Raw genomic sequence first — 25043 nt, 5'->3', positions numbered from 1 at the left:
ATTTATTTAGAATTTAAAAACAATCAAATTTTCTATTTGCTAATTATATAATATTGATTCTAAAATACTTTAACCAATTTATCATTAAATATTTAAATATTTAAATTATTGTTATTTTAGTTTGCTTCAATATACAATTACAAATATTATGGTTTCGAAACAAAAAATCAACTAATTGAATTTTAAATATCATAAATCACTAGCTAATAACGACTTTCGTCTTTAATAAAAAAGTGAAGTAGATAGAGGTAATTCTTTCTGGCTTCTAATTTTTAGATAAATTTGGCTTTTTAGATGTTCGTTCAGATTATTTTTTTAATTCTTTCATTTAAGCATAATTAATCACTAAATCAATAAATATTAAATAAAAATAAGATTAGATTTATCTTAAAATAAATAAAATTTCAAGTGATAAATTTTAAAATATTTTTATTTCTTTTTTATAACCAAAATTAAACAGTTTAAAAATAAGAACATTTTAGAAATCAATGGTATTCATTAATATTTGAAATTACTTTTCTCCTATAAAAATATTTATATTTTTTTAAAGAAAAGTATTAAATTAATTAAAAAAGAAGAAGAAATGTAAAACATATAAAAGATTAAATACATGTAAATATAAAATTCATAAATAAAATATTAATTAGTTCAATCTTTATATCCCAATTTTCTTAAATTTAATCAATAAATTTTAGAATATTCAATATATTTTTAATTTTATATATAATTAATTGATTATAAAATTATTTTTTTTCTAATATTTCTAATTAAAATAATAGTTTTATTATTATCTCATTAAAAAATAGGATAAAAGGTCAAATTTATTTTTGTGAGAACAGTTATCGAATAACTAATTTATTGATTTACATTTACTCAAAAAGTTTTTTAAATCTGTTTTTAATTTAGAAAGCTAAGTAAGTACCTTATATATACTATAGTTTCTTAAGCAGAATAGAGTTGTAAGACCTTACAAAATTTTGGGGTAGGGGATCTAAAAAACTTCCCTTTCTAACCTTAGAGCTCTTCTATAAAATTGTGATGAACAAGGAAAATATGGTAACTAGCTATATTTAATTATATAAAAGAAAATTTTGAAGATTTTTAATTGTTAAAAAATTTAAATTAGCATTGCCATTTTCTGATTAATTTTATTTATAAAATTTGAGAAAATAAAAATAGTAAGTGCTAAGAGATAAATGAATGTAAGTAAGTAAAATGAGTAAACATCACTTTTAAATGTGATATGCATGAAAAATGAGTAATTGATTGTAAATTTTTCCTTTTTAATTATTCATCTCATTTAAGTTTCGAAATAAATTCTTCAGTCAGTAATCAATAATTTAAAAATATAATTTATTTGTTCAATATATATATTTTAGTTTTCAATTTATTTTTTTGATGTTTTTTGATGATATTAAATATAAAGCGTTTTCAAGGAAAAGAGATATAGATTTAGTCAAAAAATTTGATAAAATTTCTAATGACATTTCTAATTTATCAAACATTAGCTAGAAAAGGAATTCTGATAATAGGTAAGTTAATAGAATAGGAAAGTTATGATATATTTATTTTATAAGATTTATTAGTTGATCTTAACAGATTTTTACTAAAATATAGTAATTATTTACAAAATGATAGAAATAATATGTAATTATGCTAATTTATAAGCTTTTATACATTTTTCTATTATTTTTTAGACTAATACCTTAAAGAATTCAAAATTGAATTTTTATTTTAAGAAAAAAAAACAAATTTAAATGTTTTTCTCAAATTTTGAGACTGTTTGTAGTTAAATACTTTTATTTATTGCCCGTAAGTAAATACTTTATGCTTTTATATTTAAAGCGCTACTTTTTTTTATCGTAATATCTTTATAAAAATAAAAACTAAAAAAATATTTTCTTGTTTTCTTAATTCTTAAAATATAATTTTAATTCGTTACTTTTCATGAATATTTATTTTAACTAAAATTTATTATTTATTTGTATAATATTTAAATTATCAAATTAAAACATAAGACATAAATTAAATAATTATTTATTTAAAAAAATTTCCTTTATCAAAAATAAAATAGAAATCAAGTTACTCTACTGATTGAATTTATATGAAATATTTCTAATTTCTAATTTATTTAAGCTTATTTGTTGAGCTTTATTGCTTTGTTTGTAGTTAAAAAAGTCAGTGCCTAGACTAGTTTGAGTCAGTATGTTAAGAAATAGATGGTATTAAATATATAGGAAAAGAGAAAGCGAAAGGTCTTTGTGTGATGGATTCTTACGACTATGATGAAATTGATTTTTGTTTTGATAAGCATAACAACATTTGCATTACAAAAGAAAAAAATAAGTGTATTTAGGTAAAATATGATAATAAGTATGTTGCAATAGAAAAATTGAGCAATTAATGTATTAGTTTAGGTGAAAAATTATCTGACCTTCATGCTCCTCTAGGTATCATCAATAAAAAAAATGAACTATAATTTTTTCAACTTTATAAAAATAGAATTGTCTTTTATCAAAGAAGGTTATTGCTAAAACTAAAATTTTTAAATAGAGGAAGGAATTCCTAACAAGTTTTCTCTTAATTACTTCTTATGTGTTAATTAAGAAAAAATATAGATAAAGTCACACCAGAATATGTAAATTGATTATAATTTTTAATTATTTTAATTTCTCATTTTAAAAAGGCTTGAATGCAAAGAGATATCAACTAATTAATTAAAGATGCTCTCAATAGTAGCAGTAATTTTTTTTCTAAATTGAGTTAAACTAAAAAATGATTACTTTTTTATTCAAGGGAAGAACAATAGATGGATTTTGTGTTGATGAAAACCAGTTTTTTTAATAATAAATTTATTGCAACAACTAATTTTGTCATTATAAAAACTCAGATAATTTGAATACATGCATACTTTATAATTCTGACAAGATAATAGTAAGAGCCTAATAAGCAAATAAACAAATAAACAATTTTTAATAACACTCTTTTAAATTTATTATAGGGGAAAACATATTTAAATCAGTGTATTTTTGATGAAGAACCTCTCAATATCATTTAAATTTACTGCAAACCCACATACTGTAGATTGATTAGAAAAACTAAATCATAATGTATCAAATTAAATAATTCTAATATTCAGGTATTATTTTATAATTTATACTACTCTAAATACAAAATCTATATTTTATTTTAAATAAAAGGGAGTTGATTCAAATGGTGATTGTATTTTGTTAAAAAATAATTTTAGATAATTAGACCTCTGTAGTTATCCGTAAAATATTATATTGTTTCTAAAACTTAATTGCTCAAATTTGTTTCTCCAAAATTATTAATTACATTTTTATTTTCAATATATTATCATTTCTAGAATTTAAATAAAGGATTTAATATATTTTAAAATAGTTAATGCATTGATGTGAATACATTTTCTTGTGTAGATTTAGGTACTTCAAATAATAGCCTAGCTCTCTTGTAAAATAATTATTGTGGGGGATTAAACTAAGCCTCCGCTATTGCTTGTTATTACACCTACCCAGCTTGCTTATCTTCGAATTAATTATGTTTACAAGTAACTATATCTAATCAATAATCTGTGGTATTTATTTATTATAAAAATTCATTATGATAATTAAATAACTTTTTTTTTAACAAAAAGGGTTAAAGGATTGGAGGATAATGTGCGAGTTTATATAATTACTATTCAGGTTTTTGATAAATTTGAAAAATTAATCAAATTTAATAAAATAATTTAAAAATTAGATTTATATTATTGCAGCTAAAGTCTCTGTATTTCATTGTATTCAAATCCTTCGTAGAAAACTTGCTTAACTGTTTCCAGTATAAATCTATCATCAAACCAATAAATTTATTGTAGTGACCCATCTTCTAAATAATAATAGTAAATTTATCATTCAAACATTTATTAAATATATGAATTAATTTCTTAAAAAGCTAATTTTATTTTTTCATTTATTTTTAAACAGCTGTAAAGATCCATCAGGATAAATTTGCTTTGATACTGCTTCTTAAAATTGTTATCAAACATACTTATATGGAGGTTATGGAATAGGATGTTAATAAAATGGTATTTGTTAAATCTAATCAAACTCCAAGTACATAGGAAAATCTGTGTCAAACAATCAATGTTTTGAGAATTATTAATAATCAACAGATGCTTTAAATTGCATATACGACCCTTAAAATATATGTCTTGTGATTTCGCCAGCTTATTTTTGTGTAGTTTATCCCCTAGACAGTTAATTTTTAGGATATATTGTAGAAAATGGTTAATGCGCATAATTGAACTAAGTGACTTACAATGTAGGATCTGCTGCAAGTAATTATAAATTAAATTTAAATAATTTACATTAAATAATCATTTTATTAGATATAGTAAATTTAAGAAAGAATTATTGTTAAGATTCAAATGGTTTTATAAGATAACTGGACAATACAACTAATGTTGGAGTAGATTCTTTCAAATACTTATGTTTAAATTTAAATCAAACTCCCTAGAATTAAATAATTTAATGCTATACAGGGTAACTTACAACTTAAAAATTATATAATAACTATTCAAATTAATTTATATTTTAAATAGACTTTGCATAGATTAAATTTAAAACACATGTATTTATTTTAATTAAAATTTTGTGGGAAGAAATGCTCAAAATTAATGTTTACAAGCTGGCTAAGCTGTTAGCATAGAATGTAGCTCTGATAAAAATGTATGTTTTGATCCAGTTGCACAAACTTGTAACTATATTAATGATACACAACCTAGTAGATCAGTATCCATTATAAAATTTATAATATATAAATATTTTAAATTAATTTTTTTATTTAAAGGGTAGAGTAAACAATTCTTAATGTGCATATAATTCCTCATACTATCCCAGTAAAAATATTGATTAAAATTATTGATTAATTATATTTATTATTTCATAATAATAGAAATTATAAGTTGCTCAATCAATTTTTGTATCTAAAAATAAAATCCTTCTGATCCAAATTCATATGAAGGCTGTTTTCCATTAGACTCCAGTTAGAATAGGATTGGAGTTGATGTAAATGGATATTGCAAACAGATTGATGAACCAAATAGTGTTAGGTTTAGTTTTACTTTTGAAATAATTAGCTTTCAACAATAAAATAATATTAAATTTAATAGATGTATAAAGGGTTAATTTTGCTTAGACATTTAAAATGGAAATGCTTGTTCAGCTTTAGTTCTATCAAAATCAATAAATAAATATGCCAGATAAATAAATACAGGTTATTGCTTACCTTATTATGATCCTAATGGAAATGGAGATTAAATCGAAACATGTGTTTTGGGGACATGCTTATTTACTGATCCTAACTTTAGTTAAGATTATTGCGTTAATGAAGGAACGGTTGCTAAAGGCTTTTTTATTGTTGGAATAGATATAAATTAATAATGTGTTTTTCAGGATTAAATAACTTCTACTTGTAAATTTTATTCAAATTTTTATCTTTATTATGAAATATTTTTATAATAGAAATAGTTTCATGCTTTGGGATGACATTTTGTATTCTCTAAATATCGTAATCACTTATTTATTTTATTTTGATAGTTAATTCATTTTTTTTAAAAAAGCACAGGATTTTAAAAATGTCAAATAGTTTAGGATTTTGATCCTAACTTTCCTAATTTAATTTACAGAGCAAAGAATTCTAATTAAATGTGCTAAGATTTGAATATGCGTAATTTTAATAAAATTCTACTTAAATAAGATATTATAGTTTTCTAAATTAATATAGCAAATAGCATAGGATGCATGGATGGAATGTACTGCATTAATTCTAGTGATGCAAATAAATGCTAAGAAATGAATGATGCAACACAGATAAACAAAATTGGTAGAGATTAAAATACTTAATAGTGCATGCCTTAAAATGTCTCTATTGCTAGTGTATGTCAAATGGAATTCTGTATATTTTAAGGAGCCTGTATCCCATTATCTGATCTCTATCCAGGAAAAGAAAAAAACACTCATTCATGTCTTTAATAAGGTGAGTCTCGCAAATACGGAGCTTCTAATTGTTATAAAAATGGGTAAATTAATGTTTTATTTAAGAGATAAGGGAATTAAATTTAAAAAAACTGATCAATAATCAATGTTATTAATATGATGAGATTTTGTAAAATACATTCCCCTAAGTTATTAATTTGATAAAATTTGTATATTCCTAAATATCGTATACTCTCATTAACAAATTTTTTTGAAAAATATTCTCTTTCCTTTTTTTAAAACTAAAACTTACCCCTCTCCTCCCCCTCCTAATATTGAGGAGTCATTATTTAATGAGAATTTATAATATTTTTTAAATACAAATTACTATTTACTCCAATAAATTATTATTATATCTATATTTTAACTTTCTTTTTTTATAACCCATATTGTTAAATTTTAATTATTTAAGAATAACTATTATTATTTTAAAAATAAGTTATTGTATTTTAGTAGATTCAAATGGTTTAGGTACATGTAACAAGCTCGATTTTACCAATCCTCTAACAATAGGTATTATTTTAATTTTATTTATTTGGTAATATTTTAAGTTAAAAATTATATGTAAAAAAGGAATACAGAAGGATACTTTAAAATGTATTAAATAAAATGAAACAATAGCTGTAAAATAATTTATTTATTCTTAAATTATTGAATATATAAAATAAATTAAATTAGGTTTAGTGTGCAACATAAAGATTTTGCTTAAATTTATAAACCTAAGCTTGTTAAAGAATAGATATAACTTAAAATATGTGTGTAGATTAAAATGGAATATGTACATTTAATGGCTCATGTTATAGTTGTGATCATGATTAATGCTTATCTACTACTTAATCTAATGTTTGTTAAGATCTCATTTAGCCTACAGCTATTTTTTGTACAGACAAAAATGGTAAATTAATTATTTTTAAATTTACTCAATTTTTCAGAATTTAATTTATCTAACTGACTTAAATAAATAAAAATGTTATCAAACCTTTAATAATTAAGATTTATTTATTTATTTTAAATTAAACAAACTAAATATTTTAAAATAAATCTACTTCATAAAATATAGGTTTTTGTACAAACTTAGATATTTAAAATTGTATTATTTGCCCTGATAATTACTGCGATATTAATGGTGATGGTAATTGTTTAACTGGTACTTACTTATTGAGTCTTTTAGTTGGAAATTCTTGCTTTACATAATCTCAAAACTAAAATAATAAGTGCATTTAATAAAATATTGATAACCCAGACAAAAATGGAGATATTTTTTGCACAAATTCAAATGGTTTTTGCTAGAAAATTGCTTAAAAAAATTAATAATGTCTAATGTGTCCTAAGCACTATACTAATCCTGGAAATGATAGGTGCTATAGTCTAAAAGAAATATCAATTATAAATAATAATTCCTAGTAGATTTTTTTTGAAATGCATCTTACCTATGTAAAATAAGATTGCTATGATCAATAGTTTTGCCTTAAAGATTCAAATTAGAAGTGTCCAATAGGGTATTATTTTCATTAATTTTTTATTAGTATAAAATTTTTTTAAATAGATGCTACTCATGTTCTTCTCCTGAATTTTGTAACTAATGTTAATAAGGCTATTTTTTATATCAAATATCTTCTACTTAGCAAACTTGTATTAAATGCAACTCATACACTTACTTATATACTCAAGTTTAGCAATTTTACTAGAATATTCCAACATACAAATGTATAGATTGCTTATCAGAATATGGATTATGGTAAAATTTTTCATTTTATATCAAATATTAAATATTTTGAAAAATATTATCAAATAATTAACTTAATCTAATAATTATTTTGGCATTCATTTATTTAATCAAATAAATTAATTTTTTTATTTTTAGATTTTAAAAATAGTAATTTTGAAATTTTAGTTTTTTAATGAAATAAATATTTTTATCAACTTTAATAAAATTAGGAATAAATCTGAAAGTAACTTTAAGACATGTACAAATTATTTAGTTTAATATGACTCTGGTTTTTAAGTATTAGAGAATACGCTATATGCCACAAACTTTTAAGTTCAGCTCATATCTGGCAAGTATAAATTAGTTCCCTATTTGTCATCTTTGTGTAAAACATTTAGCAAAATAAATTTAAATTAACTATTAATTTTTTAGGCCCTTCTTAATGTTAATCATGTATTTAGAAATCTGCAAGCATAGCAATATGCACATAATGTAATATTGGATATGTTTTAAGAGATGGATCATGCTTTTAGTGTCCATTAAATTGTTAATACTGCCAATATGCTACATTCATGTCTGGTTATGCATAGTTGATTTCAGAGATAAACTATGATCCTACTTAATTGGACTATTATAATTTCATTCTTATTTGTCAATAATGTTAATAAACATACATGGTTTCATATGATTTATAATCATGTTTGTAGTGTGGTAATAATTGTCAGAGATGCTAATACGGTAAATAATATTTATAATATTTGGTTAATTTATCTATTTTTTAAATAGAAAATTAAGAAAAAGTTCTAAATTTTAATCAAAAAAAATTAAGAATAATAAGTTAAACTGAATTTAACTAAATGAACTATATTTAAAAATGTACATAATGCAATTAAGGATACTTTTTATCATACGATGGTATTTTTTCTTTAAATTATTATATACTTTTACAATAAATTTGCTTTTTTTGAAACTAGGTAAATAATGCTTTCAAAACATATAAAATTGTGATTATACAAGTTAATTAGTAACATATGGATCTTAAAAGTATGACTTAACTGAATATTTATGGACTTATAATTCTGCAACACATATTAGTTAGAGTTAATTTATTTGCAAATAATGTAGTTTAAATTATTTTGCAACTATTGATTAGTCAAAGTGTAGCTTTGGATGTTAATAAATAACTTAGTAAAATAAATGCAGTTATTGCTCTACTAACATTTAAAACTTTCCTGAATGCCAATTTTGTAGTAATGGATATGTTCTTAATTTAGCTACACTTCCTAAAAAATGTTAATATAGTATGTGCTCAGAGAATGTAAACTTTCTTTAATTAAATATTATTTAAAATAATTATTTATAAATAGATTAATAGTTGCTCAGAATGCTACTAATATTTAGATCCTTTATCAAATTAAAGTATATATCAATGCACCAGGTGTCAAGATAAACTTAGTATTCCATCGATAAATGGCTGTATAAGTTGTCCCTAAGGATGTTCTAAATGTTATGAAGGTATGAAAAGAATCTATTATTTTTCATTTCAGTTTTAGATTTTTAATGATATCTATAAAACTATTTAATAATAATAAAATAAATCTTCTTATAAACAATCAATTTAATAAAATTATCAAAAAAATCTTTAAAATCTAAATTTATGATTATTAAATACTAAAGTATATGAATGAGATTAAATATTTTTTTAAAAACTTTGAGTTTTTATCTTCAAAGATTTATTATTATTATCAATATTATTAAATTTAAAATAATTTTAAATAAAGGTACTCGAACATTTAATTTTACATCTTAGCTTATTTACAAAAGAAATAATTTGAATATCTAGCAAAGATTAAACTATAACACATCACAAACAAACTATTAATTGATTTGCACAGAATGTTAAGATGGATATTAATTTGACTAAGAGATAAAATTGTGTGTAAAATTATAATGTGGATAATATTGCTTGCAGTGTATCTTAATAAATAATAAGCCTTAATGTATTCAATGCAACTATGATTTATTATCCTCGTTAATTTCCTATTAATCATATTTTATTGGAATGCTTTATTATAATCTTAATAATTTACCTGACATTAAAAATTTGGTTTCTTTAACATCTGCAGGTAATGATTGCCAACTTTGCCCATTGATGTAACTTATACTTTGATTTACTAAAAAAAATATTTATATTTTGTGTTAAATTAAAAGGTGTGAAACTTGTGTTAATACCAAAGACATAAGTGTAAATCCTCTATATTTATACGATGCCTAATGCTTATCTTGTAAACACTCATTACCTACAAGCTCCACTCAAGAATAATACAAAATAACTTATGACAAAGAAAGAAGAAAGTGTTACCTGTGTTAAAATACAGAGTAAGGTTGCTTTTTTAAAAAATAGTAAACTGTTTATATCTAATGTTTAGATATAAATAGTCGTAAAGGTGATGGATCATTTTAGAATCCTCTTAACTACAATAGATTAAATGAAATAGGAATAGATTAGTTAATTTTAAATGAAATTGACTATGATCAAGCAATAATTTATTACAATGAACTTTAAGTAAAGTAATTAGAGGTATAGTTAATATTCTTAGATGATATTTGTTTAGAACAAAGTACACAATCATTCATAACTACTTTAAAAGACAAAATAAGATCACTTGAATTAGCTATACTTAATATTACATCGATTGGTACTAAACCAAACAATATGATGGTATTTTAATAAAATAATACTTTCAACATAACAGGTTTCAATTAAGTCTCTGTAAGTAATATTTAATTTTAATAGTAAAAAGTTAATAGTGTATTTGGACTATCTGTTAATAATTAAAATTTAAGTGATTTTTAGTTATTTAACTGTTAGTTTAATTAGCTTATTACTTCCTAAAGCTCGAAAACCATTCAGTAATATTTTGCACTTCAACTTTCAACTCTACAGTAGACAAACATAGTCTTATAGCAAGTCTAGTTTCTAAATATATAAATTATAAGCTAGAGATAGCTAATTGAAATGAATACTAATCAAAATTTAAATTCCTAGTTAAATGTTACCCTTGATTAAGTTATTTTCTAAAATGTAATATTTAAATATATTTTATTTATTTAATATCAAAAAATAATAAAATTAATATCATATTTTTTCTCCCTCCCCTTCACACAAACGCAAAAATATACAAAGGAAGTTATTTATATTAAAGTTTTGGAGGAAGGGAGTATTTTAATAAATAATTATTTATTTCTATTTTTAAATAAATTAAAAAATATTAATTTAGTGTTTGTTTTGATTAATTAGGTAAATTTTAACTAGTCATCTATAATTTAGTTGAATATGCCAAATATTAGATTGAACACTCAAAATTTAACATTTCTATAATCAGTCTTAATTAATAGAGCTATTGTTTTTGATATCTAACCTAATTATATTACAATTTAATAGATAAATGCTTAGCTAAGTGGTATTTCTTTTTTATAGTGTTAGATTCTACTGGGTTCATAAATCTTAAATTCAAATTTTATGAACTAATTAATAATAAATAATATCTTATTAAGTCAAAACATTCTTTAATAACAAAATACTTAAGCATTTCCTTTAATTATGTCAAATACATTTAATTTAAATGGATTTTAAATAATAAAAAATAATGTTACTAATTATAGCTTTCTCTAGCAATAGGATAGTCAATCATATTCTAAAAATTTTATACAGTAATCTATACTGAAATAAATAACAATTTAAAATAACTAATTTATTAATAATAATTATATCTTATTTAATTTTAAAACTTTTTTAAATAGCAACACTTAAATTAGTACCATAATAATTAATAACAATATTTTCTAAATGGATTTAACTCAAATATTAATAACGCTAGAAAACTTATAGACGATCTAAATTTTTAATGTTTCTATGGAAGATAACATAGAATTTTAATTTTTATAAGTTAATAACTTTGAAAGTATTTCTATCTCAAAAGTTATCTAAACTTAGACTTCAAACCAATTTATGGCTCCAATAATTTGCAAATTATACTCCATTTTTAATTATGTAAATATTTATGATATTTAACAATAAGGTCTTAGCATATAAAAGAATATCATTTAAATTGAAGACAGCTACACTTGCTTAAAAAATCATGTTTTCTCAAATTAAAATTAGTCATCTTTATAAGGAATTTTTATTAGTAATATATAAAGCAACTAAAACAAACTTTACTTCTCAAAAAATGCATAGTATTGTTCACCCATATCAATAAATTCAAAATAAGATTTATAAATATTAATCTCTAATGTAACCTTTTCTAACTACCAGGTTTAAACTCTGACAAAATAGGTATCTTTAAGATTAATTGTGTATATTTTTTTTAATTTAATATTTTTTAAATTTTAGAAACCAATCGGACAAATTGCTTTAGGCTTCTATTTTTAATCTCCTACAATAACTGTTGTATTCAAAAATTCGAGTTTCATTAATTAAGATTTAAATAGTCCCTTTAGTTGGATATTTGGCTAGGTGAAATAGGTTCATATATTTGACTCTAATTTCACCAATCCTATTCTTTAAAACTAATCAGTAAATTTAGATAACTAAAAAAATGGAGGTTTCGTATTTATTTAAAGTGAAACATTCAATGCTGATAACTCACACTTTTTTAATGGATAAGCATTAAATGGAGGAGCTTTATATTGGATTTCATAAAATAAAGGAAGTTTATATTTTAAATTCTGTACATTTAGCAATAACATTGCATATAGTAACACAGATTTAGAAGCAAAAGGTGGAGCTTTATACATAGATGGGTAGCAATCTTTGGGTTATGATATCTTTATTTACTAATCATCTTTTTTATCTAACTTTGCTTCTTTTAAAGGCGGAGCCATACATATACTAACCTCTATAAAACCAAGGAGTGCTATATTCATTGAAAATGTTGTATTTAACAATAATTTTTCACTATAAGGTAGTAATTTAAACATAGATAGTTCTACTGTTTCAAAAACAATTGTTGTATTATAATACATTAAATCATTAAATTAAATAGAGGCGATGATTAATTCATTTTTAAATTTAAATCCATTATTTACAGACATCTATATGAGTGAAATAAGCTCCACTAGAAATTCTTTATTTTCAATATAAAATACTTAAGAAATTTAAATAGAGAATTCTTAATTTAAAATTTCATGCAATAATGTTGAGAATATTAGTTTAAATTAAATTAATAATTACATATTTTAGAAGATCCTTTTTGTCCTAAATACTTAATATTACTCAGAGTTAAATAACATTTATAATGAAAGTATCTTTTTAGAAAATCTTGTGACAGTCACTTAAGCAATTAGTATAAATATTTATAATAACACAATAAGTAACAATAACAATATTAACAATACTTTAACTTTACCTAATTAAAATATCCAAATACAAAATGCAGTCTTTTTTTAAAGCTTAAATTGTAAAATTTATAAATTAAATACATTTAACAATAAATGCAATTCTTGTTCTCATGGCACAATTTAAATTATCTCTTAAGAATAAATAATTTTAGACTCAATATTCGAAAATAATGTGGCATAATTTGGTGCAGGTTTGTATGCTTAGTAATTCTAAAATACTCAGTATTAATTACCCCCAATATTTATCCAAAACACTCTCTTTAAAAATAATAAAGCCATGATTAATGGTGGATCAATATATTTAAAAAATAGTTCAATGCTCATAAATTAATCAACATTTGAAAGTAATATTGCAATGTTAAATGGTGGTGCTATTTATATCGAAAATGAAAAGTAATAGATCTTAAAAAACTAGCTTGAAATAACAGACAATATATTTTTGGAGAATATGTCCCAAAATGGAGGTGCAATAGCCTCACTCACAGGCTAAAGTGTGAATAGATACTTAAACAATACTTACTCATTTAATAGGGCTAACTATTATGGAAATAATATATTTACCTCTCCAACATAATTAAATATTTACATTAATTATAAGCTGCAATATTTTTATTCTTCTTAACAAATAGTACTGATTAGCAATCATATGGGAGGATAAATTTAGGTAAAATTTTTTTAGATTAGTTAAATCATAAAAGTTAAAAATATTAAATATAAAATAAATTAATTTTTTTTAAATATTTAACCTTCTCAGAATAAATATTTTTAATAAAAATAGGAAGATATAATTTTAAGATTGTGTAGTGATTAGAATTAAGAAATTTTGAATATTCCTAAATATAGCTTTCTTTAAATAGCCATATTAGAAGGAAATGGTTACTTAAGTTAGAATAAAATTTATAGTTCAAATGGTGAATTTAATTTAACTCAGTAAATTAAAGTTTATGGAAACTTCAATTAGTAACTTAAGCTCTAAGTTACAAGCGATTTAATTTTAATTCCCATATTCAATTCAAGCTAATACTTAATTGGTTATCGAAATTATTCATTAATTATTGTTATAGATATGGCTCAAAATTGCCTAACTGGCTAGATACCTATAAAATTTGAATAAAATTATGATTAGTGTTAAGACTGTAAAGATACTTAATATAGCTTTAGTATAGCAAACTAATGTTAATCGTGCCCCGATTCGTCAGTTAAATGTTATAGAGATATGATCTTTTTACCTTCAAATTTATGGAGAGTTAATTAATAATCAATAGTTTTATACCCATGTAAAAATTGTGTAGGAGATATTCAAATTAGTTAAATAGGATAAACTGGCTAACTTTCACCTAAACACTAAGATATGAGTTACTATTGCAAATAAGGTAATTTTTTTTGGCTTATTAACTTATTGTTATTTTCATATATAAATTAGGATATGTAGGAGCACTTTGCGAAGATTGTGATAGAAGTGGAGAATATTGGGGTGAAGCTTATTTCATGAAATTGGACTAAAAATGTTCAAGGTAATTAATTATTTTGATGGATATTTTTAATTTTAACAAAACTTCTTTTAAAATTTAATAGATGCAGCAGCATAAAATTTACAGAAGTCATTTATCCTTTGATAATATCAATCTTGGCATTCATTATATCAATCTATTTAGCTTAAAGATTGAAGGATTAAATTAACTTTAAGATCATGACAAAAGTGGTTTACTTATTACTTTACAAAAAATTTTATGGTTACGATACCTTAAATGTGTTTAGTGTAATCAAAATTTTGATCTTTTAATCATCTTTAATCGGAATAATGTTTTTTTATGATTCTAATATCCCAAAATTTGTGTCTTAACTATTGATTGATATCGGTAATCTTTTTAGTGATAGATTAAGGATGTCTGAGTGCTTTTTAGTTTAGATTCTGCAAGAAATTAGTATAATTTTTAAAGGTATTTACTTCTTATTAGTGGTAAATATTTTAAATATACTTTGCTTGGGGCTTTGCTACACCTTTATTTTTTAAAAATTTATCGGTAACAAATATTTAAATCATTTTATACTCTCTACAAGTATATTTGTCTACTATTCAATAAGTACGATATTCTCCAAAATTTTTAGATCTGTAAGTTTTTATTTAAATTAAAACAAAATAAATATTTTAATACTTTTTTTTGTTAAAGTTAAATTGCTAGGTGTTTGACAATCAACTTTTTGTAACTGAGTATTTATCTATTTCATGTAGCGAATTATAAAATAATAATGCATATAACTTGATAGCTTTAGCATTAGTATTTACAGCTTTACTAATATTTTATGGATATTTTGTGTTTAAAATCTACTAAAGGAGATTTATGATAAAAACTTATCAAAATTAGATTTTATTTGGATTCTTTACTTATGAATATAAATAAGAGTATTACTTATGGGATTTAGTCAGGCTAATTTATAAAATTTTTCTTTTGTTTATCATGCAATTTTCATATTTACCTACTCAGTTATAGATAGTCACGTCAATCCTAGTGTCATTAACATACACTCTGTTAACTTACAATTGTAATTATTTTAAAATATGTTTAATTCAGATAATTTTTAAAACTTCTTTTTAAGTTTCAAAAAGCAAGAATTATTTAAAAAAATATATTTATATCTAAAATTACAATTTTTCATTATTTTTCTAAAAAATTATTCATTTTCTATGCTTTATTTCAATAAATATAAATTTTTTAACTAAAATTGTTTTAAACTTAAATAGTTAATCCTTATGTCAATGAGAAATTAAATGTTTTGGACTTTAGAATTTAATGCCTGACTGCAATATGTTTTTGTTTGAACTCAATATAATTCAGATTGGATCAGAGAGAACTTCAACTGACATGCACTATAGCTCTTGTTTGCCTAGTATTACTTACTGTGGTTATAACATTTTCATAGTTATAGTTTAATTATAAGCCAAAATTAGTAAAAACTATACAAATAATAATATCATCAAAATTTAAATTTGTAGTTAAGTTATTTAATTTGGATAAGTATGTAGAAAGAAGACTGAAAGCATAAGTATAATGGGATAAACTGAGAAAAATACTTTCTAATATGAAATTTATAAATTTTAAATAGAATTTATAGAATAAAGATTCTAAAAATAAATTGATGTAAATTTATAATCAAAGAAGGAATTAAACAACAAGAGTAATAAGCGAATAAGCAAAAATTTGATAAATAATATTTTATTTTGTATTGCTTTTAATTTTATTTTAGTTGCTTTGAATATAAGTATATTAATAAAATATTTAAATTAATTTAGCTTTATTTTTAGAATTTTTAAGTGTAAGCTTTTGAATTTATTAAATCAAAAACTTAATAAATAATAAGTATTATTGTTTTAATTTGATTATAAGCATAAAAATAAATTATTTGATATGATTTCAATATACTTTCATTTAATTTATAAAGGAAACTAACTAAATACTTCTTTTTTTCTTAAGAATATTTAAGAAAAGGAAGGGGTAAAAAATAAATTACATTAATTTTAAAAAATTTTTAATATATTTCTCAAAGAAATTGGTGATTATTTGTTTAAAAAATAATTAATATTTTCTTATATAAATAATTAAGCATATTATATAATAAACTAACAATCTATTATAAATTAAAAATATGATATTAAATAATTTAATTAAAAAAATATTAAAATAAAAATTAAAATCAAATTTATTATCAAATAATCCACTATATAGAATACATATTTTATATTTAAAATAATTATTTAAGTTCTATTAAATAAAAAAATAAAATCTGTAAATTGAATTTATTTTAATCAAAAATTATTATTTTTTATAATAATAATAAAAAAATAAATTTATGAAAATATAAATAAAGTAAATAAAAACGATGAATGAACTTTTCAATGATAATGCTTTTTTATTAGTAATTAGTTTTCCTTTCTTATACTTAATTATAGTGATTACTGTATTTATACTCAGATTTAAGCAGTAGAGTTTTCTTCTGAAATATTAATAGACTTTGAGGATCAGCAAAAAATAATAAATAGTTAAAGTTACTTAATTTTTTAATAATACTTTTCTTTGAATTGAATTAGATAAAGAAAATCAATAATTTAATTAAAAGTATCAAAATTAAAAATCCAATTTTTTTATGATAATAAATTGAAAAATAAAAAAATTTTTACTTTGATTAAGAAATAGATTGTTGAGTAAGCAAATCAAAAATTAAATTATATTAACAATTAATAACAATTAAAAGATTGAAGAATGAGTTATTATAAAATAATCTTTGCTATTTTTTCTTTACTTTTTAAACTAAGCAACTAATAGCTATGCCCAACAAGCTAATGCAGCTTTTTTAACTCAACATCTTAAACTAATTAATGTAGATCTCCATCTAGTAGTGAATGCATTAGTTCTAATTATTGTATAGATTACAGTCAAACAAATTTTGTTGGGAGAGATTCTGTATCTTAAACATGTTTAAAAAACAAAGAAGCTTCAGTAAGTAATTCAGCTTAGTGCTGGTACACCATATTTCATTAAATTTGCCTGAATTCTTCATAGAATTAATGTGTTGACTATTTAGCTGAAACTGATCCTACTAGCCCATATGTTGGATTAATGAAGAGCTCAGATTAAACAAAAGGTTTATATTTATGCGCAGAGATAAATAAATATGTTGCATCAAGTATTTATTATTATGTGTTTGAGTTTTCTTTTCTTTTTCTTTATAATTTATCATTGCTAATTTAAATAATTCTAATGCTAAAATAACCTAGCATTTGTTTTTTAAAGAAAAGTAGATGTTATGTAAGAATAAATATAAATTCAAAAAATTTATAATTCCTTAGTAAAATACCATAATAAACATTATATAAAATACCACAAAAATTTTTTATAACTTGAATTAATTTAAATCAAAATCAAACCACAAATCAAAATAACTATAGAAAGTCATTTTTTGATATAGTTTAAAATCTCTTTTTAAAAAAGTAAATGCTTAAATTCTCAAACCATTGTATTGCATTGACTCTAATACATAGATTGTAAATAGTATTCTTGCTTAGAATACTTATGCAGGTATAGATCCATCTAGTTATTATTGCTTATAAGTAAACTAAAATTCCACAGCTACTCCTTATTGTAAACCGGGGTAAACTAATACATTTAAACTGATAAATTATTGATTATTTAACAAAATATTATATGATTATGATTAGATATTGTGTACTAAACAGTACATGCGCTCAATTATCTTTAAGTTTTCCTGCAAAACTATAAAATGGTCAATGCAATTAGTTAGGAGTGATAACTTCAATTGAATGCTTTAAAGATAATCCTTTTACAAATAAATCTATATGTCTTGATTAATACAATAACATATGCTCTAAGATTACAGACTTCTCATTTTACAATATTGTACTATTTTACTTAAAAGCATTAAAATAAACTTTATTATTTTAATAATTTCTAGGGTATTTAACCAAATGGTACTTGCGTTTAATAACAAAAAGTTTATGATCGTAAAAAAAAGATTTTACAATTCAAAGAAATTAAATAAAATATTTTCTAAAAAAAGAGATATATTTGTGTTCAGATCAGAGCTGTCTACTTAAAAATGGGACAGGTTTTTCTTGTATCCCTTTTGATAGTGTTTACATAGGAATAGATTAATAAGGAAATTGTCTTTAAAGGGCTGAGCCACAAGCTGTTAGGTAATTTCAAAATATTCTATAAGCCTTTTATCTTAACACTTTTAAAAAAATTTAAGTATTGATTTTCAAATGATTTTAGATAAATAAAGGAAATATTTTTTGGAATAATAATAATTTTAGATGCAAAAAAGGAAAATATTGTATAGAATAAATAAATTATTCATGTATGGATTTGTCTTCTACTTTGTCTGATTTAAGAATTGCAAGAGAAACATATACTTCAAACTGTTTACCATATAGTGATTTTGATGGTCAAAATATTGATATTTGTGCAGATGGATATTGTTTGTATACTGAATATCCATAATATTCTTATTCAGATTACTGTATCTAATATGGCAATACTTTCTAATTTTATTAGCAGCCTTTTATAGGTGTAGAAAGTATAACAGAGAGATGCTTATTTGCAGATTAATTAGTTAATTGTAAATAACTTCAAATTTTAATATTTTATTTTAATATTTATTAATTAATTAAAAGCTATTCTTCTTTGCTATGGGCCGTAATACTGCATTTTAAATATTAAGTAAATAACATTCATTAAATTTTTCAGATTTATTTATTTATCATTTTAATAAGTAATTAGCAAACTTGTAAATAGCTATTTTATCCATTTGTTTAAGATGGTATAATTCCTAGTTAATATACATATGCATCTAAAAATACTAGTGGATTTTGTTAGCAAATTAATTAACGTATATCTTTTATTGTGCTTTTGTTTTAGTTATATTTATTATTTCTTTGTAGCTAATTCAATTAGTTGTGCTGAACCTTTGTTATGTCTCATTAGTGGATAGTGTGTATCTTTAAATGACCCAAATAACAATTTTATAGGAAGAGATTAAAACACTTAAATATGTATTGGGGCTAATACATATTATGCTCAATATTGCAAAAAAGACTATTGCTTATTTTAAAATTAATGCACAAATTTGAACTCTCAATATATTGGAAGTGAGTATTAAACTTCTAAATGCTTATTAAAAGGACAAATTACTAAGAAAAAAATTTAGCAATGCTTAGATGGGTAAAATAAATAAAAATAAAATAAACAAAATTAAATTTTTAACTAAAAATAAATAAATAAATAAAAGCTATTGTATATCTTAAACTTTTGGTAAATACTAATGTATTTAACTGGATATTGACATATCTAAAAATGCTGTAGGTAAAATAATTTAATTAAATCTAATTTCTTTATAAACAAAATCAAAAAAATAAATAAATAAAAAGGTGTTGATATAAATGGGAATTGTTTAGGAATTAACTAATCTGTTGCAGTAATTATTTTTGATACTTTTACTTTTAAATTATCTAATTAGTTTATATTTATATTGATGCTAAGCTGACTTATTTTCAGTATATACTGTTGATTTTTATTAATTAAGGAAATTTTTTAATCCGATAAAAATAAACATTTTAAAATATTTTTGTAAAATAAAAAATCTTTGAACCAGATTGAATATTTTTTACATAAAAATTTTTTTGAAAGTAATATTACTAAATAAGAATATATTTTATTAATTATTATTAATTTCTCTCTTTCTCTATATATATATATATTTAAACTAATATTCTTTTAATTAATCAGGTTAAATGCTTTAAAGATATGTCTTGCACTAGCATAACATAGATGGGACAAGTTTGTGTTAATGTAGATCCTTCAGGCTAATATAAATGCTCTAATCCAGATGGATCTTGTTCATTAGACCCAAATAATTGTGGTAGTTGCAGCTTTTCCTAGTGTTTAAATCTTACTAATCTTATAGCTCAAACAGGAATTTGTACTCCTATAGGAAGCTATTGCTAAGATTCATAAGGTAATTTATTTATTTTTTTTTATTTTAATGAGTAATTTATTAATATTTAACTTTTAATTTATTGATTTACTATGGTATTAATTGTAGGACTTTGTGCTTAGGTGTCTTCTGGAAAATGTGTGGTTTGTCCTCAAAATTTTTGCTTAGATAACGTCAGACACATTTGTATCCCATTCAAAGATATGAAAATGGAAAAATATTAGTGTCTGAAGCAAATTAGACCTGATTTACCTTGCATTTTAATAGATATGAACTAATAAAATGGTGATACAAATTTTTTGTGTGCTAGTTTATAAAATGAATGTGTATTGCAAAGCACAGCAAACAAATCATTTTAATGTCAAAGGTGTCCATAAAATTTTTTAAATGTAGGCGACGATAGATGCTTAACTTTTAAGGAAAGAGATAGCAGCAATTAGCAATAAATAAATTCAATTTTTTAACTAAATCTTATTTACATTGTTGAAGACTTATGTTAAGGGTAGATTTGCCTTTCGAATATGAAGAATAAATGTCCAATTGGGTAATAAATATTACTTAGCATTTGAAAATATATTTTTATTATTATTTTATAATTCACCATAAAGATGCTACTCGTGTAAGGATTTGAATTTTTGTACTAAGTGCACAGAGGGTTATTTTTTGTTTTAAAGTTAAGACAAAAGTGTTTAATGTATTAAATGCAATTATTTGTATAATAATATAATTACTTATCCATATACCTATCGGATTCCTTAAGGAACAATTCAGATAAGTTAAAAGTGTCTTGATTGTAATCTTGAATAGGGGTTTTGGTAAATTAATATATTTTTTTATACCTTTTATCAAATAATTTAAAATAAAACAAAATTTTAAAGGAATAACAATTAAATCCTATCAAAGAATTGTGAATTAGTTGTGCTGAATTTTTAAATAGATTAAGCTTAAAGCTTACTTTAAATTGAAAATTTACCTCCAAACACCACTAGTTACTAAATCTAAAATAGAAATGTAACTAATAAGATTATATATCCTTAATACTATATAGTTCCTATTTAGTTATGTAATTTTCTTTATAGAATTTATTTAGCATTCAAATTTATATAATTACATTATTAGGCACATAAAGTAATTGCTAATCCTGTATTACTAAATTCAATAATGGTTTGGATATTTAAGTATGTCAAAAATGTGTATTAGGCTTTTATTTGGATTTGTAATACTAATGTCAGAAGTGTAATTCTACTTGCTTATAATGTGAATTAGGTACACTAGATATTTATGGAAAGAAAATCTACTATTATGAACTCTCTATTGATTTAAGATTAACTTTAGATTCTACTTAACTATATCCTTTATGTTAGATTTGCAAAAATAATTCTATCATATCTTACGATTTAATATCTTGTGATTAGTGCGGAACGGGTTGTGCATCCTGTTAATACAGTAATTTTATTTTTTTATTAATTAATCATCTTTTTATCATTTATTTTTAATTAATAGCAAATGGTTATAACTACTATAATATTGGATAGTAAAGTAATGTTTAGCTGAATTAAAATGAATACTAAGCATTAAAAATTTTCAAGCAATGTTTGAGTTGTATAAACCCATAACTAACTATTTAAACAAATGGTATAATATTAAAAATAAAAAGCATGAATATTAAATTTTTAAAACTTAAATATTAGGAAGTGATTGTGGTTAATCAATATTAAATTGCCAATTACATACTTTAATTAATAAATAGACAAGCTAGTTTGACTTAATTTACAATTTTGCTTATTACTAAAATGGTTCAACTAGTAATTCTGCTCTTATTTGTGCCTACTGCCAAGATAATTATATTTTATCACCGAATTAGTAAATTTGCTCTAAAAATGGAAATATTCTAGATAACAGATGTTTGAAATTTTTACCTGATAACAAATCTTGCTAACTTTGCTAAATTTTTGCTCTTGATTAAAAAAATAAAGTGTGTGATTCAAATATCAAGTGTATTTAAGCTGTATTATTTTATTTTTTCTAGAAAAGATCAATTTTAATGATATTTTAATAGTTTATTTAAGTTTTTGGGGTTTTTATTTTTAAAAAAAAAATTTTAATTAAATAGGTTTCTGGATGTAATAAATGCTATTACTAAAATTTATAGAATAACAGCAACGTAATTTAACTATTTACTTGTGTAGAATGTTAATAAGCTAATTATATGACAACTCTTCTTGGATGTGTGAAATGTTTAGATGGATGCGCTTAATGCTATGAAATAGGATATGATGATTAGCAGAGAAAGTTTAATATAACTGCAAATATTATATTTGGATCTATAACATATGACGTTAATACTCGATTAAATTATAAAACTATCCTAAAAGCATAATCTTTTTGCAGCTCTTGCTAGCAAGGATACTACTTTGATCCTATTCTCAAAATATGTACTCTTTTTCCATGTGGCTAGCTATGTGCTAGCTGTGTGTTTTAAACCAATAAGTTTTATTGTCTTTAATGCAATCAAACAGCAATACTCTAATCAATTTCATAAATATCTTTATTTTTGGGGTAGTTTTATTTTGGATAAAATTAAATACCTGAAGATATTTAGATTAGTACACTTTCTATAGGTTAAGGTTCCTGCTAAATTTGTCCTTATCTGTAATTAATTAATTTATTTGATTTTATTTTCTTATTTACAATTTTAAAAAAATAGATGCGAAACATGTGACTAGTCTAGCAATATTTTTGATAATACATATTCTATCTACTAAACAAAATGCTATTCATGCAAAACTATTACATAGCTAAGCACAGCCAGTTAAAGCATTTTAACAAATTTTTAAGACTATGAAATAAGGTATGATAAAGAAAGATTTAGGTGCACTTTATGCAAAATAGGAGATTAATCTTGCTATTTTAAGAAGATTACAACTATATATGCGGTATGCTAAGATATTAAAAACAATATTGGAAGAGGAACTTATGATGATCCATTGAATATTAATATGATAACAGAAATTAACTATTTTGATAACATAATTGTTGGTGAAAGTAATTTAGATCTAGCATTAGTAGGTTTAAACGAAATAGCTTTAAAAGAATTAGAATTGTAGATAATATTTCCATCTATAAATTCCGTATGTTAAACTTTAAAACCTTTAGTTTTAAAGTCAAGTTTACTATAAAAAATAAAAACTTTAGAAACATTTCATTTAAATATATCATATTAATAAGTAAATAACCAATAATTTTACTTCCTCTAAACATGTCCAACTATCATTCAAGGATTTACTAACATAACTATTTCTAATATTAATGTTGACTCCTATTCTAGTTATTTTGATTAATTTAAAATAGGATTTTAGATAAGTTCATAACCTTTAAAATAAGTTTATTTGAATAATGTTAAATTTAGTAGAGGGTTATATGGTCCTTAAAACGTACTTCTTTTACTTATTAATGATTTGAAAAATGCTTTAATTTTACGAAACGTTACATTTAATAATCTACTTTACAATAATACCTAAGCCATTTAGCTTTAATATTCACAAACCCAAAAATAACCTAGCCTTATGATCTAACTAGAATCTGTCAATATCATCAATGTAAATTTTAATTTCCAATTAATTTAAAGTATTATAAATTAGCTAAACTGGGTGGGTAAACCTCAATTGTAGATAATATTTATTCTTTTTAAAATTGATATCAAAAGATATTACTCTTTTATATATGTAATTTATTCCCCTCCCTCCCCCTACCCCTTTAACTGAGAATAAAAATATTTATTTATTGATTAAATTAAAATTAAATAATATTGCTTAAATAATAATTATTTAACTATCAAAAGGTATTTTTTAACGCTTCAAACTTTTTATAAATCACTCAAAATAATACAGTCTTAAATGTGAATAATTGCTAAATAATATTTTGTAAATTAGATTATTCAAGCATCCTATTTAATTAATTAGCGATTAGTTAAAAATTCACTCAATAACTTGGTGTAATAAATTTAAATCTAAAAAATAACTAGATATTAAATTATTCAATAATTGTTTCAGGTAACTAATTCATAAATACTTACTTTTCAAATATAATTATAACCAACAATACTTTACTTTTAAAAACCTAAAATTTACAATATATTCCTTCATTGTTTTAATTAAACTGCATTGAAGCAAAATTTATCAGCATTTATAATAACACAATAAATTAATATGCATTTTTTAACTCTATTAAGCAGGCAAACTCTTTAGCAAATTAAATTTATTTAATTGATATTTAGTTTTATTAGAATAACATAACAAATAATAACTTTATCTTTTTCATCGATGGTGGCCAAACAATTGATCGATTTTTAATTATTGGTACTAAAATTTATAATAATTAAATAATTT

At 22.0% G+C, this 25043-nt stretch overlaps 3 protein-coding genes across 3 annotated transcripts; all 3 read left to right on the top strand. All coding sequences in view use genetic code 6, as the record gives it.

The window, feature by feature from the left end:
- Nucleotides 1–2266: 2266 nt before the first annotated feature.
- On the top strand, nucleotides 2267–10761 carry TTHERM_01008780 (hypothetical protein; the record flags this gene model as incomplete). The annotated part of the gene is made up of 31 exons (XM_001026711.2): nucleotides 2267–2450; nucleotides 2503–2638; nucleotides 2687–2741; nucleotides 2797–2934; nucleotides 3002–3139; nucleotides 3201–3271; nucleotides 3403–3595; nucleotides 3656–3704; nucleotides 3760–3898; nucleotides 3984–4336; nucleotides 4388–4541; nucleotides 4601–4790; nucleotides 4849–4897; nucleotides 4954–5110; nucleotides 5171–5472; nucleotides 5523–5568; nucleotides 5621–5727; nucleotides 5785–6079; nucleotides 6475–6548; nucleotides 6609–6658; nucleotides 6714–6930; nucleotides 7096–7534; nucleotides 7582–7773; nucleotides 7974–8128; nucleotides 8176–8481; nucleotides 8530–8658; nucleotides 8718–9061; nucleotides 9111–9258; nucleotides 9525–9897; nucleotides 9955–10520; nucleotides 10625–10761. 31 exons carry the CDS (start codon nucleotides 2267–2269, stop codon nucleotides 10759–10761), a joined length of 5886 nt encoding a protein of 1961 aa, XP_001026711.2.
- Nucleotides 10762–11593: 832 nt separating this feature from the next.
- TTHERM_01008770 (hypothetical protein) lies at nucleotides 11594–14961 on the top strand (the record flags this gene model as incomplete). Its single annotated transcript, XM_001026710.2, has 6 exons — nucleotides 11594–11708; nucleotides 11826–12082; nucleotides 12140–13810; nucleotides 13925–14519; nucleotides 14570–14660; nucleotides 14802–14961. The coding sequence occupies 6 exons, from the start codon at nucleotides 11594–11596 to the stop codon at nucleotides 14959–14961; spliced, it is 2889 nt and encodes a 962-aa protein (XP_001026710.2).
- A 2444-nt stretch (nucleotides 14962–17405) lies between these two features.
- TTHERM_01008760 (hypothetical protein) lies at nucleotides 17406–23646 on the top strand (the record flags this gene model as incomplete). The annotated part of the gene is made up of 22 exons (XM_001026709.2): nucleotides 17406–17829; nucleotides 18135–18294; nucleotides 18362–18560; nucleotides 18616–18664; nucleotides 18721–18856; nucleotides 18977–19281; nucleotides 19337–19382; nucleotides 19436–19482; nucleotides 19604–19883; nucleotides 19951–20024; nucleotides 20090–20136; nucleotides 20448–20676; nucleotides 21049–21199; nucleotides 21264–21274; nucleotides 21342–21470; nucleotides 21704–21718; nucleotides 21775–22101; nucleotides 22159–22290; nucleotides 22347–22663; nucleotides 22769–22993; nucleotides 23277–23307; nucleotides 23363–23646. 22 exons carry the CDS (start codon nucleotides 17406–17408, stop codon nucleotides 23644–23646), a joined length of 3618 nt encoding a protein of 1205 aa, XP_001026709.2.
- Between the last annotated feature and the right edge of the window lie 1397 nt (nucleotides 23647–25043).

Source organism: Tetrahymena thermophila (genome assembly GCF_000189635.1).
Source record: "Tetrahymena thermophila SB210 genomic scaffold scf_8253992, whole genome shotgun sequence".
NCBI classification, from domain to species: domain Eukaryota; phylum Ciliophora; class Oligohymenophorea; order Hymenostomatida; family Tetrahymenidae; genus Tetrahymena; species Tetrahymena thermophila.
Note: the sequence above shows the minus strand (reverse complement) of the source record. Positions and strands in the feature narration are given on the sequence as shown.